This window comes from Cervus canadensis, chromosome 17, assembly GCF_019320065.1.
Source record: "Cervus canadensis isolate Bull #8, Minnesota chromosome 17, ASM1932006v1, whole genome shotgun sequence".
NCBI classification, from domain to species: domain Eukaryota; kingdom Metazoa; phylum Chordata; class Mammalia; order Artiodactyla; family Cervidae; genus Cervus; species Cervus canadensis.
The window spans coordinates 46174386-46190947 of NC_057402.1; the positions used below are offsets into that span (position 1 = coordinate 46174386).

General features: G+C 59.8%; 1 protein-coding gene across 3 annotated transcripts; it reads left to right on the forward strand.

Moving 5' to 3' along the window:
- The first annotated feature begins 2822 nt into the window (after positions 1-2822).
- Positions 2823-15966, forward strand: FURIN (furin, paired basic amino acid cleaving enzyme). Of its 3 annotated transcripts, none has more exons than XM_043489895.1 (16): positions 2823-2846; positions 7111-7451; positions 7845-7943; positions 8056-8151; positions 8457-8585; positions 8672-8748; positions 9029-9117; positions 10074-10246; positions 10767-10979; positions 11956-12056; positions 12176-12279; positions 12370-12487; positions 12596-12775; positions 13201-13325; positions 13438-13548; positions 13788-15966. In XM_043489895.1, exons 2-16 carry the CDS (start codon positions 7275-7277, stop codon positions 14396-14398), a joined length of 2403 nt encoding a protein of 800 aa, XP_043345830.1. In that variant the 5' UTR covers positions 2823-2846; positions 7111-7274; the 3' UTR covers positions 14399-15966. The 3 variants fall into 3 exon arrangements, with proteins under 3 accessions (XP_043345830.1, XP_043345829.1, XP_043345828.1); XM_043489894.1 differs by lacking the exon at positions 2823-2846 and adding an exon at positions 3433-3626; XM_043489893.1 differs by lacking the exon at positions 2823-2846 and adding an exon at positions 3983-4290.
- Positions 15967-16562: the final 596 nt, after the last annotated feature.

The following is a 16562-nucleotide window of genomic DNA, read 5'->3' on the forward strand; positions in this document are numbered from 1 at the left end:
CCCCCAAGGACTATAGCCCAACAGGCTCCTCTGTCCATGGGATTCTCCAGGCAAGAACACTGTAGTGGGTAACCATTCCCTTCTCCAGGGAATCCTTCTGACCCAGGGATCAAACCCTGGTCTTCTGCATTGCAGGCAGATTCTTCACTGAGCCACCTGGCTGTGTATGTGTACTCAGTCGTGTCCAACTCTTTGTGACTGCATGGGCTATAGCTTTCCAGGCTCCTCTGTCCATGGGATTCTCCAGGCAAGAATACTGGACTGGGTTACCATGCCCTTCTCCAGGGGATCTTCCCGGCCAAGGAACTGAACACGCATCTCCTGTGTCTCCTACATTGCAGGCAGATTCTTTAACCACTGAGCCACCTGGGAAGCAGAGCCACCTGGATGGTTAGCCTCAAATCCAGGGATAAAGAAAGGCCTGGTTGGACACTTCTTACAGCCCCCTGCTAGGAAGGTAGGAACTACTCACAGCCCGTTCCTCCCTCAGGCCTTACCCACGAGGCCCTGCGCAACCCCACAGGTTGTCCCCCCAGCCCCATTGCCGGGCTTCGGTCATTTGGTGCCCCTGTTGTAATAACCGCGTGTAAAACTGATAACTATTGTCCAGAGGCCCGTGAGCTTACTGAGGCCCCAAGTCAGAGGGGTTTAGCAAGCAGTTTAGCTCCTTCAGGCCTTAAGCCTCAGATAAATTCTTGGGAGTGATAAAGAGAACAAAACCTGCCTTTAGGACTTGCTCCAGGAGATGAAGTTGACTAGCAGTCACCAGCTGTGGCAAGGCGGGATTCTCTCCAGAAGGTTTTTCTCAAGGGGAGTGGCTTCCATTCTTTTTTTTTTTTTGGCCTGGCTGAGCAGCTTGCAGGACATCTTAAGTTCCCTGACCAGGGATCGAACCTGCATCCCCTGCAGTGGAAGCACAGAGTCTGAACCACTGGACCCACCAGGCAAGTCCCTCCCCATTCTTTTTTAACAACCGAATTGCTATAAAATACAACCCTAAAATAGGAGCGAGACTAAGGTGGGGATGCCCTGTGATAGGCTCTCAGTCCTCTTCTCCCCTCGGAGATGCCCCTCTGAACAACAGTTTAAAGAATTCTCCTTATGCCAAAGGCAGCATTGGAGGCGCAGGCTGGTGGGAGAAACTGGGACGCTTCAGCGCCCCTTCCTCCTCCTCAGGCCCACTGCAGCTTCCCTGGGCCAGCCTCCAGGACGGGCGGGGCACTGAGAGGCAGACAGCCCTGCTTTCTTTCCGGGCTGAATTTTCTTGTAGGCCAGGGGACAACCGGGAAGGGCACAGAGGGACTCAGAGGCGAGGTGGGGCCAGCCGAGTCCCTGTTTCCCCTCAACAGGGTTGTCTTGCTCACAGACTTGGGAAGAACCGTGACTCACTTCCTGCCTAGGTCTGACTGCAGAAGCATTGTTTTCCCTGCTGCAGCTGGGGCTGCTGGTTGGGGCTACCCCGGGGTGGCCCCGAAGAGTCTTTGCTCCCTGGTGATTGTGGTGGGGAGAACAGTTCCCATTCAGAAAGAGGACCAACCCGACTCACCTCCCTGCTCAAATATCAGGACCCCAGATTCTTCCCCAAGTTTCTGGTTTTTGTGCTGTTTATCTAGGTACCCAAATAGTATGTTATCTCTCTGGTTCAATATTATCCCCATTTTACAGAGGGGTAAATTGAGGCTCTGAGAATTAAGGTGTTGTCACTGTCGTTCAGTTGCTAAGCCAAGTCCGACTCTTTTCGATCCCATGGACTGTGGCATGCCAGGCTCCTCTGAACTACAGTATCTCCCGTAAAGTAAAAGTGTTACTCACTCAGTTGTGTCTGACTGTTTGCGACCCCGTGGACTGTAGCCCACCAGGCTCCTTTGTCCGTGGAGTTTCCCAGGCAAGAATACTGGAGTAGGTTGCCATTTCCTATTCTACCTCCCTACTATCTCCCGGAGTTTGCTCAAATCATTGTCTAAGGTTGGCATAGTTTAAAATAGTGCTGCTGCGACTTGAACTCGGGTTTGGGGGTTGACTGTCACCTAGTGAGTTACTTTACAAATGCTACTAACTTCTCTGGGCCTCAGTTTCCTCCTGTGTAAAGTGCAGATAGTGATACATGAAAGCTGCCTAAAGGAAAACTGTATCCACCTTGCAGGATCCATGGTAAGCATGGAGCAAGTTAACACATGGGAAAGAGCTCAGAACATCCTGATCCGTTTTCCTCATCATCCCCAAACCTGTACTGAAAAGGTCACAGGATAACACTGTTCTGCCAGGTTATCTCAAAGGGGGCAGGAAGGGATGGGCAGAGACCGCTCTGTGACCTTGAAATAACCCAGCCTGTGGAACTCTTGGCCACACTTCCCCTCTTTTCTTTCTCAGCTCAAGCAGTGATGGCCTCAGCCAAGTAGCACGGACGTTTTCTAGGGCAGGGACCCAGGGAGGGAGAGGAGCCGGGTGGTATATTGCAAGGAGCTCAGATTCAGGCTCTGCCAAAGCCCCAGATCTCTTCTGGGATCTGAGGCCTGTTAGTTGTGGGACATTCAGCAAGTTATTTAAACCTTGTGCGCCTCAGTTTTCTTATCTGTAAAATGGGATTAATAATGTCAGCATGAAAGGATTATGCGGATTAAATAGTGTACATAAGAAGGAGATAATATAAAGTGATTGACCTGGTGCCTCGCAGGCAGTTGGAGTTGAAAAAAAAAAGTTTAAAAAAATTAAAAGGGGATGGGCTAGTTGTTCTGCTCATCCACCTGTCTATATAAATGCAAATAAAGTCGTGAGTCTTCTAACTGTAGGCCACGAGGAAGTTTGCCCAGACGCGGTGAAGCCCGACCTCAAGGGGGGTACTCCAGGTGCGTCATCCCAGGGCACTTAACCCGGTCGTGCCCAAACTCGTGGCTTAGGAGTGGGGAAGTGGCGGGGGTGGGGGAGAAGCCCAACTCCCCCAGAATCCGGCCGAGACTGGGCTCAGAGTGACGCCTCGAGTCCTTCCCAACCTCTGCCCGGGGTGCCGAGTTCAGGTCTCCTCGCCCACCGGCCCGGGGAGATCGCGGGGCTAACAGCCGAGCCCGGGGGGCGGGGGCGCTGGCAGTGGGGCCTGGGGGACCCGCCGAGCGGCTGCGAGGGCTCTGGGATCGCCGCCCCACTTCCTACCTCTGCCCCGAGCTGGAGCCCGAGGCGGCAGGCGCCCCGGAAGGCCTCGGGGCCCCGGCGCTCCCGCTCGGAACGCGGGCCCGGGCCCCGGGCCGGGCGGCATGGGCGGCGCGGCGGGCCGGGCCGGCTGGGCGGCGGCGGCGGCGGCCGGGAGCGCGGAGGTGGCGCCGCGAGGGGGAGGGGCGCGGCGGCGGAGGAGGAGGAGCCCGGGCCGCCGCAGCCGCTGACAGCGGCCCGAGTAAACAAGCCGCGCCGCCGCGGCCCGGCCGCTGCCCCCGCCCGCGCCGGAGCCGGAGCCGGAGCGGAGGCCGAGCCCTGCCCTGGTCGCCGGCCCGGCCGAGGCCCCGGTGACGCTGCTGCCGGGCGCGGGGACCGCGCCTAGCCCAGGCCCCCAGGAGCCGGGCTCTCCGCTCGGCCGAGGGGCGCCTGAGCCGCCCCGGCGCTCGCCTGGAAAAGTTTCCCCGCCCGGGCTCCCTAGGGTAAGCAGCGAGGGCGCGGGGCCCCGGGGGGAGGCAGCGCGCCGGGAGCCGGGCCCGAGGAGACTGGGCCGCTCTGCCGGAGGAGCGGGCTCCGCGGCTCGAGCGCCCAGGCCGGGGGAGGGTCGGGGTCGCTGGCGCAGAGGCAGCCCGGGCCCAGATGCCCGCCCGGCTTTCAGAACTGGCCCGCGGGCCGGTGCGGAAGGTGGAGCCGCGGGGAGCAGGAAGGGCATCCCGCAGCCCACCTGAGCGTGCCGGGCCCCGCGGGTGCCGGTGTTCTTCCGCTTGGGGCCGGGGCGAGCCCTCTGACCCCAGGAAGCGCCCGCGGGGGCCCCCGCCGGGGGCGGGATGGGGAGAGGATTCCAGAGGCGCCGGGTGCTCCCGCCTCCTCGTCGTCCTTGGGGGCAGCCGCCGCCGGCTCGCCCACTCCGTGGCTGGGGAGGGCCTGCGCTCTCGCCGGGGGAGGGGCGGAGCGGCTGCTCGCGGCGGAGGGGATTATTCACAGCCTGGGCCTCGTCCCCGCCCGCACACCTGGGCGGCCAGACACTCAGGTGCGGGCTCTGCGGGCGCGGGGAGGCTGGCTCCTGCGAAGGCCTGGCCGAGGCCCTTGCTGCCCCCGTGGGGTGGCCTGCTTGCCAGACAGGTCTTAACAGCAGTCGGTTGTCAGGTCAGTGCCTCCTTCCCGCCGTCCGCTCACCCCTTATCCCCCGGGATGCAGACCCTCCTCCCCAGGAGGGTGTCGAAATTCTTTCTGCCTCGGGAAGTGGGAGGGAAACCCAGGTGATGTGGCCTAGTGAGGGCTGGGCAGCCGCTGGCCAGGTGTGGAGACAGCCAAGGAGAGGAGCCAAGCTTGACTCCTGTTCTAGAGCCGCCCAAGTTGATGTCCTATATTGGGCTTCCACGTAAGATTTGATTTTTCTTTTTTTTTTTTTAAAAGAGGATTCTGTGGCTTTCAAAAAAAGTTTGAAAACCTCTGGTCTAGCAGTTTTTACCACCTAGGAAAACTGAGGCCCAGACAGAGAGAGGAAGTGACCTAAGATCACACAGCAAATGAGTAATTGAGCAAAGGCTGGGATTCAGAATTTCAGGGGAGCCATCAGTGCCTGCTACAGGAGCTGGTTTGGTGTCTCTGCTGGAAAGAAGGAACCAGTCTTCCCAAGCAGCCCTGACCACGCCAGACCCCCCAGTGTCTGGGAAACAGCAGCCGGACCTGGGTGAGGTTCAGTGCGGATGCCCTGGAGAGGCTGGCTGCGTCAGGAGATTCCTGGGGCGGGAGAAGAGAACACAGCCAGGAAGAGCACCCACAGGTCTCTCTGTGGCCAGGCCTGGAGTAGAGCCCCATAGAGGGCTTCACAGGAGGCTGGAAATATGGCAAGCCTACCGGTTTAAGCCGAACAGGGACTCAGAGGGTGAGTCAGAATCTAGGATGGGGGTGGGGAGAAGCAGCCCATTCATTTATTGTTCTCAACGCCTGTTCTTTGAGGTGGGGGCCATCCTCCCTGCTTCCAGGATGCTGAGGCAGGGCTGTTTGGGGCTTCAAGCTCTGTGGAAGAGAGACGGCTTCAAGCGGTCATATCCACGGCTCAGTGTGTCTGGGGATGCTGAGCAGATGGAGGCCAGTCCTTTCTTGAAGGATTGTTTGGTTGTGCCTGAAGCCCACTTCCTTTTCGGGTGCTGCAAGGTAATTAAATAATCACCTTTATCACCAAGCAGCTGCGATTCCACCCACAATATGCCAGAACTTGGGCTAGACCCAGATGAACCCAGTCTTGATGTGTGTGTGTGGAGGGGTACAGTATGGCTCACAGCTCTGTGGTCAGGAGGTGGCCTTGCTTGACGTCTGAACCTAAGAGGCAGTTCTGGTGTCAGGAAGGGGAGACGAGAACTTGTTTCTATAAGGCCCTGCCTCTAGGGCTCTACATCCTCTGGTAAGTGAGGGGCACGGGGCCCCTTCAACCCCCGCCTCCAACCCTCACCCTCCCCAAGGGCTGCCCAGCCTTTGCTCAGACCAGCTCTCTGGAACTTGGTCGCGCAAGGCATCATGGGGCAGTGGCTTCCCGGCCCGTCCGGGAACTCTATGGACTCTGCCCATCGGGGGTGAGGAGGAGCTGCCTTGTGGGTGCCTCCTGCCATCAGCTGTCAGGTTATTTTGGTGTAAACTGAAAATACTCCAGGAATTGTGAGTTGAAGCTCTCCAGCCTGCAGGGTGGGAGTACAGGAGGAGCGGGCAGGGAGGCTGGGGGTGCTGAGGGCAGCCCCGGGCAACGTGAGTTTTCCCAGTGGTGAGCCCTCTGGTCCGCCTCCCCAGGGCCTGGATGGGCTGCGGAGCTTCACTTTGCTGTCCAGCAGAGTGACGTCCTGTGGGGCTGGGCCCAGGAGGGGTGGGGGCAACCAGGGCCGTGTGGGCAGGCTCAACAAGCTTGGCGCTGAGGCGGGACACCTCCAGGACCTTCCCCAGCTTCTCCCCACCCTAGGGGTTAGGCTTCTGGCTAGCCAGGGGCCCTGTGTGGGGACAGTTATGTGGCCCCAGGCGGAGAGGTCCCGCTCTCTGTTTGCTGAAGGAGGAAAAACAACATGCGGACTATTGATTCAGCCTCACCTTAGCGCTCCTGGCTCAGCAGCCAGTGTTTGCCCTGGCTGCCTGGGCTCAGATGACGCAAGGCTGGTGGGCGTGGAGCCACCAAAGGGGGCTGCTGGAGGCCTCCAGGCCAGGACTGGGTGGCCCTGTCGTCTCCCAGGAAACTGTGTAAAAAGAGAGCCTGAGCCCCCTGACTTTGCTGATGGCCTGGGCCATAGAGGGAGGGTGAAGCCACTGCGATCCCCCTTTCCCTTGCTCAGCCCCCAGAGCCCACACCCCATCTTAGGTGACCCCCTCTTTCTTGCCAGAGGCTATGAGTCTTTGCAGGTAACTCCCCACGGCTGGGTCTGAACCAGGAAGCCCTAGTGAGCTGTGTAGGTGCCGCCCATTAAAAAACTTTAAAAGTCAACATTTTACCCTTTTACAAAATATACCTGAGTCATTTGGAAAACATACAGCGACACGAAGAAGAAAATAACCGTTACTCGTAATTATCACCGTCTTGAGAAAACCGTTGTCAGCATGTGTCCTTCCAGATTACGTCCTGTGGTTTTATATAAATATACGTGTATGTGTATAAATAGTTTCTTTCAAAACAAAAACGGGATTGTGGGTACCTGCTGCTTTATACCCCACCTTTTGGACTTAGATTCTGGGAAGCATTTATTCCGTGGTTGCTTCTGGTTTGCAGTGACTCGAGCCTTCATCCTCATCTTCCCACTTCCGTATTCCTGTGTGTGGAAGAGGTCCATTGCTCCATCTATCTGGCTGTTGGGGGGCCAGGTTTTCACCCCTCACCCCCCAGAGGCCCTTTCAGGCCTGGAGTGAGCTGAGGGGTGGGAAAGCAGCTTTAGTGCGTGCCCGCGGGAGGGACTGACTCTCCACCTTTCCCTCCCTTGCTTCCCTCAGAGCCGGCAGCCTGCCTCCTCCCTGCACAGCCCTGCCCGTCTCGGCCCCATGCCCCCACCAGTCAGCCCCGGGCCACAGGCAGTGAGCAGGTACGCCGGAGCCCAGGCCCTGTGACCAGGCCAAGGAGACGGGGGCTCCGGGGTCCCGGCCACCTGTCCCCCCCCATGGAGCTGAGGCCCTGGTTGTTCTGGGTGGTAGCAGCAGCGGGAGCCTTGGTCCTGCTGGTGGCCGATGCCCACGGAGAGAAGGTCTTCACCAACACCTGGGCTGTGCACATTCCTGGAGGCCCAGCCGTCGCTGACCGCGTGGCACGCAAGCATGGCTTCCTCAACCTGGGCCAGGTAGGTGTTGCTCCCTCTGGCTGGCCTTGGCGCAGGACATCACCTAGGGGTGGGCCCGTGGGGGCAGGGTTGCTGGCACCTGGCACGGGAACTCAGGGGCTTGTCTTCTCCGGGCCACCTGGGTAGCCAGCGGGGAGAGTGGAGGCTTGTCCTGCCCTTGGGCTTCTAGCTTAGGTTGCTCAGTGGACTGGTGTGTCCCAGGAGGTGAGGGTGGGTGAGGCCCCCTCAGCCTCACCTGCACCTTCTTGCTGGGTCCCGGGCAGGAAGCGGATGCCCACCACCCAGCCTGCCATTCTGAGCCTCCCCTTGCAACTGGTTGTCCACCCCCGCCCCCTCGCCTCCCCAGGGACTGACAGATGGAAAGCCCAGCTCAGTCTCCCTGCTTTGTTACAGATCTTCGGTGACTATTACCACTTCTGGCATCGAGCGGTGACAAAGCGGTCCCTGTCTCCTCACCGCCTGCGGCACAGCCGGCTGCAGCGGGAACCTCAAGTGAGTGCGGCCTCGGCCCCTCCCGCCGCCAGCCTTCCCCTTCCATTCTCCGGAGGCCCGCTCTCTTTCCCTCCTCCCCCTCCTACACCGTCTCCCCCTCACTGCTTCACAGGTTAAGTGGCTGGAGCAGCAGGTGGCAAAGCGACGGGCCAAACGGGACATATACCAGGAGCCCACGGACCCCAAGTTTCCCCAGCAGTGGTACCTGGTACGTGGCCTCCCCGGCTGCCTCCATCCATCCATCTCTCCACTCAGGGGTCCCATGTGCAGACAGGGCTGACCCTGAGGCTTCCTGTCGGTCTGCCTCTGTCTGCTTCTTGTCTCTTTCTTGCCCATCTTGCTAAGCCTTGGGGAGTGCCCTCCCAGAGTTCTTGATAATTCCACGGAGCCCAGTGGTGGCATCTCAGGAGCAGGGGCAGGTGGAGAAGGGGCTTGTGGAGTGGCAAAGGGACCTCACCCAGCAACCAACCTTGTCTCCTAAGCGCTGGGTGATGGGGGTGGGTGTCTCTGCAGTCTGGCGTCACCCAGCGGGACCTGAATGTGAAGGAGGCCTGGGCCCAGGGCTACACGGGGCGCGGCATCGTGGTCTCCATCCTGGACGACGGCATCGAGAAGAACCACCCAGACTTGGCAGGCAATTATGTGAGGAGGCGGGGAGGGGAGTCCAGGGACGGTCCTGCTCTGCTGGAGTGTCCAGGCTGACCCTATGATGGCCACCTCCCTTCCAGGATCCTGGGGCCAGCTTCGATGTCAATGATCAGGACCCTGACCCCCAGCCCCGGTACACGCAGATGAATGACAACAGGTAAGAAATGGTCCCTGGCCTCTGTCTCCTTTCTCATTTCCACCAAGAAAGCAGATCAGCCCCGTCTGAGAGGCTGAAGTCTTTTCCACAGTCCTGGTCTGGCTGGGGCGCTGAGGGAGGGCCTGGGCAGAGTGGAGAGTGTCTGTGTGTGTGTGGCGGGGGGTGTCTGTACAGACGCGGGCCAGCAGGCTAAGGTGGAGGGGCGTGTGGCCCCTCCTGCTCCGCAGGCCGCCCCGCCATGCCCTGTCCACTGCTAACGCTGTGCTCTTGACCCCGGCAGGCATGGTACACGGTGTGCGGGAGAGGTGGCGGCGGTGGCCAACAATGGTGTCTGTGGCGTAGGTGTGGCCTACAACGCCCGCATTGGAGGTGGGTGTGGGCCTTGGCCACCCTGTCTTCAGGACCACCCTTTCCGGTGGGATTCTTCTTTATTCACTTCCCATCCAATCAGTGTTCCTCAGTTCCCTGCTGTGCATCCTTCTGACCACATGGCTCTTCTGTAGAGGGTTCTTAGCAACTCAGAGGGGCTTCCCAGGTGGCTCAGTGGGTAAAGAATCTGCCTGCCAATGCAGAGGATGTAGGAGACTCAGGTTCGATCCCTGGGTAGGGAAGACCACCACCCCCCCCAGAGGAGGGCATGGCAAGCCACTCCAGTATTCTCGCCTGGAGAATCCCATGGACAGAGGTGCCTGGGAGGGCCACAGGGCCGCAAAGAGTCACAGCTCAAAGAGCTGAATGCATCGCCTTCTGCTGGTGGCCCTGTGCTGCAGGGCGGGAGGAGTGTTTATTTGTTTTTAATATTTATTTGACTGCATCAAGTCTTGGTTGTGGCACATAGGATGTTTCCTGCAGCACACAGGCTCTGGCTGTGGTGTGCTGGCCCAGTAGTTCTGGCGCACTGGCCTAGTTGTGCTGTGGCATGTGGGATCTTAGTTCCCCGACCAGGGATCGAACCCATGTCCCCTGCATTGCAAAGCGCGTTCTGAACCACTGGACCACCAGGGAAGTCCCGGGGGGATTGTTTCTTAGTGGGAGTTGCCCTAAAACCTCACCTTCTACTCTGAAGGGCCTTGAGCTCCGTGCTCCTTTGAGACCCCAGAGACTTGTCCCAGTTCAAAATGTGTGGTTGAGGGCTGGAGAGATCTCTCCTTTCCCCTGGGTCTTGTCTTCAAAAGGCAGAGGCCACCCAAGAAGCCAGGGGCTCAGGGTTTCCCAGCACCAGCCTCTGTCCTCCCCCCCGGGTGCAGGGCTGGGTGTGCCCCTGGGGGTGCCCCCGACGGCTGGACCCACGCAGCCTCTTTCTCCGTGCCCCGCTCCGTGGCCAGGGGTGCGCATGCTGGACGGCGAAGTGACGGATGCGGTGGAGGCACGCTCGCTGGGCCTGAACCCCAACCACATCCACATCTACAGTGCCAGCTGGGGCCCCGAGGACGACGGCAAGACCGTGGATGGGCCAGCCCACCTGGCTGAGGAGGCCTTCTTCCGGGGGGTCAGCCAGGTGAGGTGGGGGTCCTGGCCAAGCCCTGGAAACCAGGCCCAGCGTCAGGGGGCAAAGTAGGCACTGTCTTTGCCAGGCTTTCTTCTTTGTGTTTTTCTGTTTCTATTTATTTATTCTTGTGTTTAATTTATACAAAGCACGTTTATTAAAATGTTAAGGACAGGAAGAGAAAAGTAAATGCTAATTGCCCATAACTCCCACTCCAGTATTCTTGCCTGGAGAATCCCCATGGGCAGAGGGGCCAGTCCATGGAGTCACACACAACTGAGTGACTAAGCATAGCATGCAGCACCCCTGTCTGGAATCACCACTCTGAGGAATTTGGTAGTGGACTGGGTCTCTTTTTGTGTAAAAAGAGATGAGAGAGCTCTACCAGGGATTTCCCTGAGGGAAGGGGCTGGATAGAGAGTCGCTGGAGAAGGATGCTCCAGCCTTCCTAGTCTCAAGCAGCATCTTCCCACCAGGCCCCCCCCTCCCCTAAGTCCTGTTCTTGTGTGACCCCAACCCGCTCTGTCCACAGGGCCGTGGGGGTCTGGGCTCCATCTTTGTCTGGGCCTCAGGGAACGGGGGCCGGGAACATGACAGCTGCAATTGCGACGGCTACACCAACAGCATCTACACGCTGTCCATCAGCAGCGCCACTCAGTTCGGCAACGTGCCCTGGTACAGTGAGGCCTGCTCGTCCACACTGGCTACCACCTACAGCAGTGGCAACCAGAACGAGAAGCAGATCGTGAGTCTCTTCCCAGGAGGGGGCTGGGGAAATGGGGCTGCTCGCTTTCTGGCTCTGCCCAGGGCCGCCTTTCTGACCCTACCTGCCTTCTGCCCACACGTGGCTGGGCGATGGTGGTGAAGGCATCATGGTGTGGGAGCTAGGGGACCTCTCTAAGATTCTTGAGGGTCACGGAGCCACTGGTGAAGCCCCTGATAAAACTCTCCCTAAAAACATGCATCACACTCTTTCTTTGTTTGTTTTAACAATCTATTTGGGCTTCCCTGGTGGCTCAGACAGTAAAGAATCTGCCTGCAATGCAGGAGACATGAGTTTGATCCCTGGATAGAGAAGATCCCCTGGAGAAGGGAATTGCAACACACTCCAGCATTCTGGCCTGGAGAATGCCATGGACAGAGGAGCCTGGCAGGCTACAGTCCATAGGGTTGCAAAGAGTTGGGATACAACTGAGTGACTTATATTTTCATTTATATATGTGTTTTTGGCTGTGCTGGGTCTCTGTTGCTTCTCTGGCTTTTCTGTAGTTGTGGCACGCGGGGACTACTTTCTAGTTGCCATGGGCTTTAGGGTGCTTGGGCTTCAGTAGTTTGGGCATGTGGGCTCAGTACTTGTGGTGCACAGGCTTGGTTGTTCCTGGCATGTGGGATCTTCTCGACCCAGGGACTGAACCCATATCTCCTGCATTGGCAGGCGGATTCTGTATACCACTGAGCCACGAGGGAAGCCCTGCGTTGCTCTCAGTGATCTCCAACCCTTAATTCAACCCTGTTATTCTTTGGGAAACAGGCCTAGAAAGAGCCAGGCATTGGCCTGTTGGCAGTGAGTTAGCAAGGCAGCAAGTGGGAACGAGGCATCTTGGCCCTGGCTTCCCATGCCATTTATGGTGCTCAGGGCCTGTGGGCAGAGGGAGGGCAGCCAGGTGGCCCCTCTGGTGTCCTCCCCATGTCACATGCCCGATGTCATCATCCTCCTGTAGGTGACCACTGACCTGCGGCAGAAGTGTACAGAGTCTCACACGGGCACCTCTGCGTCTGCCCCCCTGGCAGCAGGCATCATCGCTCTCACCCTGGAGGCCAAGTAAGTGGTGGGGACCGAGGGGCCAGCCTGTCCCCGCCCAGCGCCCCCTGCAGGGCAGCCCTCAGATTCCAGCTGGAGTCTCTCGGAAGAGACTGAGCCTTTCGGTCCCTCCTTTGCAGTAAGAACCTCACCTGGCGGGACATGCAGCACTTGGTGGTCCGGACCTCAAAGCCAGCCCACCTCAATGCCAATGACTGGGCCACCAACGGTGTGGGCCGCAAAGGTGAGGGCACTGTGCTTCCTGGGCTGGATTGAGGGTCCTGGGGGGCCACTCTGCGCCCCCCCAGCTGACCCCGTCCCTCTTGCCCCACAGTGAGCCATTCGTACGGCTATGGGCTGTTGGACGCCGGCGCCATGGTGGCTCTGGCCCAGAACTGGACGACGGTGGCCCCCCAGCGGAAATGCATCATCGACATCCTCACTGAGCCCAAGTGAGGGCTGGACCCTGGCTGGGAGGAGGGGCAGGGTGGACCCAAGGGTCGCTGGGGTGCCTGCTGCACCCCCACCCAGCCCAACAGCCCATCACGTGCTCCTTGCAGGGACATCGGGAAGCGGCTGGAGGTGCGGAAGACCGTGACCGCCTGCCTGGGGGAGCCCAGCCACATCACGCGGCTGGAGCATGCTCAGGCGCGGCTCACCCTGTCCTATAACCGCCGCGGTGACCTTGCCATCCACCTGGTCAGCCCAATGGGCACCCGCTCCACCCTGCTGGCCGCCAGGTACTTGCCCTCTCTCCCACCCAGCCTGTCCTGTCCCTTGGATCCACACGCATTCATTCATTGACTCACACAGCCCCGATGGTCCACAAATACTTCTCCATGGGGTAAACATTGACATTTTTGGGAGGGATGGTTTTTGTCCTATGGGACTGTCCCATATTGCAGGAGTTCCTGCATCTGCCCATTACATGCCACATCTGTGTGCCTTCCCATGAGTAGTCTGCATGTAGTTTTCCCTTGCATGTTTCCAGAATGTTCCAGCTGAGAACATTTGGCCTCCTGGGAAATAACCAGCAGGCCTTTCCAGCCCGGCGGGGTTGGTGTGGCACCAGGGGAGGGTGTGTGGTCCGTGTGCTATGGGCTTGGCACCCCCTGGCTGGGGCCCCCTAGAGGCTTCAGGCAGCTGGGTGCACCTTCCTCCCCAGGCCACACGACTACTCTGCAGATGGGTTTAATGACTGGGCCTTCATGACGACCCATTCCTGGGATGAGGATCCCTCTGGCGAGTGGGTCTTAGAGATTGAAAACACCAGCGAAGCCAACAACTATGGTATTGGGGGATGCTTGAGGGCTGGGGGTCCAGGAGAAGAACTGGTGGGGTCTGGGGGTGGTGGGCAGGCATGCTCCTGGTGCCTCCTGACTTCTGCCACGTCCCTCAATAGGGACGCTGACCAAGTTCACCCTCGTGCTATATGGCACGGCCGCTGAGGGGCTGCCCACACCCGCTGAGAGCATCGGCTGTAAGACCCTCACTTCCAGCCAGGCCTGTGTGGGTGAGTCGTGGGCGCTGTAGGGGGTTGGGGACCTGAGACTTCGGGATAGAGGGTGCCTCTCCTAAAGGAGGAAAGGGGATGTGAACGGACATCCTGGGGCCCTGGGTTGGGTTCTGGGGCTGGGAGCTCCTGGGGACAGCAGTGACTCTGTCCAGGGCTGCCCATGTCCTGGGGCTCGGGGCCCAGCAGCCTTGGCGGCCTGGCTGACGCCCACCTTCCCTCCCTCCCCTGCCGGGCAGTGTGCGAGGAAGGCTTCTCCCTGCACCAGAAGAACTGCGTCCAGCACTGTCCCCCAGGCTTCGCTCCCCAAGTCCTGGACACACACTACAGCACGGAGAACGACGTGGAGATCATCCGGGCCAGCGTCTGCACGCCCTGCCACACCTCGTGCGCCACGTGCCAGGGCCCCGCCCCCACAGACTGCCTCAGCTGCCCCAGCCACGCCTCCCTGGACCCCGTGGAGAGGAAGTGCTCGCGCCAGAGCCAGAGCAGCCGGGAGTCGCCCCTGCAGCAGCCGCCCCCGCCGCCGCCACCCCCCGGGCCGCCGCCCGCGGAAGTAGCGGCGGAGCCGAGGCTGCGGGCGGACCTGCTGCCCTCACACCTGCCCGAGGTGGTGGCCGGCCTCAGCTGCGCCTTCATCGTGCTGGTCTTCGTCACCGTCTTCCTGGTCCTGCAGCTGCGCTCGGGCTTCAGCTTCCGAGGGGTGAAAGTGTACACCATGGACCGCGGCCTCATCTCCTACAAGGGGCTGCCCCCCGAAGCCTGGCAGGAGGAGTGCCCGTCCGATTCGGAGGAGGACGAGGGCCGGGGCGAGAGGACCGCCTTTATCAAAGACCAGAGCGCCCTTTGACGAGCGCCTACTGCCCGCCCCTTCGAGCCCATCCCCTCCTTGGGCACTTTTTAATTCACCAAAGTATTTTTTTATCTTGGGACTGGGTTTGGACCCCAACCGGGAGGCAAGAGGGGCAGAAACGGCTTCCCACCCTACCCTTGGGCCCCCTGGTGGCCCGAGGTGGGACCCCAGGGCCAGCTGGGTGTCGGGGGATAGGGGGAGAGCCTGTCCCCACCCGCAGCAGCCCTCCGTGTGGAGAAAGGAGTGAAACCTTTAGGGCAGCTTTCCAAGGTCCAGCCAGAGCGCCCGGTGAAGAGGGGCGGCCCTCCCGGGATTCCTGACCAGGGCTGCGGCCCCTGCCTCTCCCCGTCCCTCTAAAGCAATAATGGGCCCCATCCAGGCAGCAGGAGACTAGCCTAGGGGGTATCGGAAGGAGGCTGCCACCTCTCTAAAGGGCTTCTGCGTCCAGACCCAGTTCTGCATTTCTGGTGAGCCTCAGGCATAAGCAGTGAGCGAAGGACGGGACCAAGGCAGGCCAGGCGCTTCCGGGGCACGCACGTGTGTGCCCACGTGCGTTCGGCCCTCTGCCCACCTCCACTACAGCGGGCGGGCTGCCTGCCTCGCCAGGCTGGCCCGGCCCCAGGCTGGCGTGCTGACCACCCTCCCCTCTCCAGCACTCTCCCCTCCTGCCAGGGCCCGAGTCCCTGTTTTCTGAGCCCGGGGCTTTCTGGGCTGTTGGCACTCACAGCCCTGGAGCCCCTGGGTGGGTGGTGGGGAGGGACGGTGGCCCAGCCGGCCTCTCCCGCCTCCCACCCAATGCTGCTTTCCCCTGTGGGGATCTCAGGGGCTGTTTGAGGATATATTTTCACTTTGTGATTATTTCACTTTAGATGCTGTTTTTTTTGGTTTTTTTTTTTTGTTTTTTTTTGTATTTTTAACGGGGGTAGCAGCAGCTGGACCATCCACCCTCCCACACCCACTGTCCACCCTGCTGTTGCCCTCGGCTGCCCTGGGCCTGAGGTGTGGGGGATGGGCTGCAGCTGAGCCCCGGATACTGACGAGGCAGGCCAGGCCAAGTGGGCCCTAGGGAAGGAGGATCACGGTGGAAGGGGCAGGCTGTCGTCCATTTGAGATGGGGCTAGTTGTGCCAAGGGCTCATGGGTCACTGGTTCTCCAAGTGCCAGGGGTGGGCAGGCAGTGGCACCGAGCCCCCTCCAACACTGTGCCCTGGTGGAGAAAGCACTGACCTGTCCTGCCCCCCAAGTCTCCCTCTTCTGACGTGCCTTTTGCACCCCTTCCATTAGGACAATCAGTCCCCTCCCATTTGGGAGCTCCCTTTTCTTTCTTTCTCTCCCCCAGCCCCTCCTGGCACCCAGCCACCTGCCCAGAGGTGCCCCCTCCTCTTCCCACACCCACCCGCCCCTCCCGTGGCCAGCCCAGCTGGTTTTGTAAGATACTGGGTTGGTGCACAGTGATTTTTTTTTCTTGTAATTTAAACAGGCCCAGCATTGTTGGTTCTATTTAATGGACACGAGATAATGTTAGAGGTTTTAAAGTGATTAAACGTGCAGACTATGCAAACCAGACCTGGTCTCCAGTGTGTGATATTCTTCCCAGGACTGTGGGACTGCATCCAGGATGGGGCAGGGGTGAGGGCTGGGGCGAGTTATGTGCCCACATGATGTCCTGCTTGCTCTAGCTGCCCAAAGTCCATCTCCCGAGGGGTTTAGGAGGGTGTGGAAGGGACAGTAGCTGGCGACAAGCCCCAGGGGTGGGACAGATGAGGCCTCAGAGTGGAACCAGCTGAGCACTTACTTCCTCCGCCACAGGCCTTGCCTCCAGCTGGGTGGAGAGCGATGACCCGGGGTCCAGTTGCTCAGGGTGTCCCTTGGCTGAAGCACCTAGGCCACCAGCTGTAGGGCTGAGGCCTCTGGTGGAGCCTAACTGAATCCAGATAGGCTTTGCTGGGGAGAACCTCAGTCCCACACTGGAAATGCCGTACCCCCCACCCCACCCCACCCCGGCACACACTCTGGCCCAGGCCCCTCGCCTGCCCCAGGTCTCCCTTGGGACAGGAAACCCCTGCCTGTGGTGGGGAGAGGAGCCAGGCCAGTTCCACCAGGATCCGTGCCTGAGAAGTAGGCCTCTCCTCGGGATATTTACTAGGAAATTTTATTCAAAT

What these genes read in the sequence shown, in the direction of transcription:
- FURIN (XM_043489895.1), top strand. Translation starts at nt 7,275, where the DNA reads ATGGAGCTGAGGCCCTGGTTGTTCTGGGTGGTAGCAGCAGCGGGAGCC. An exon ending in ACGCAGATGAATGACAACAG is followed by an intron (nt 8,749 to 9,028) that starts GTAAGAAATGGT and finishes TGACCCCGGCAG; the next exon opens with GCATGGTACACGGTGTGCGG. An exon ending in CAGCGAAGCCAACAACTATG is followed by an intron (nt 13,326 to 13,437) that starts GTATTGGGGGAT and finishes GTCCCTCAATAG; the next exon opens with GGACGCTGACCAAGTTCACC.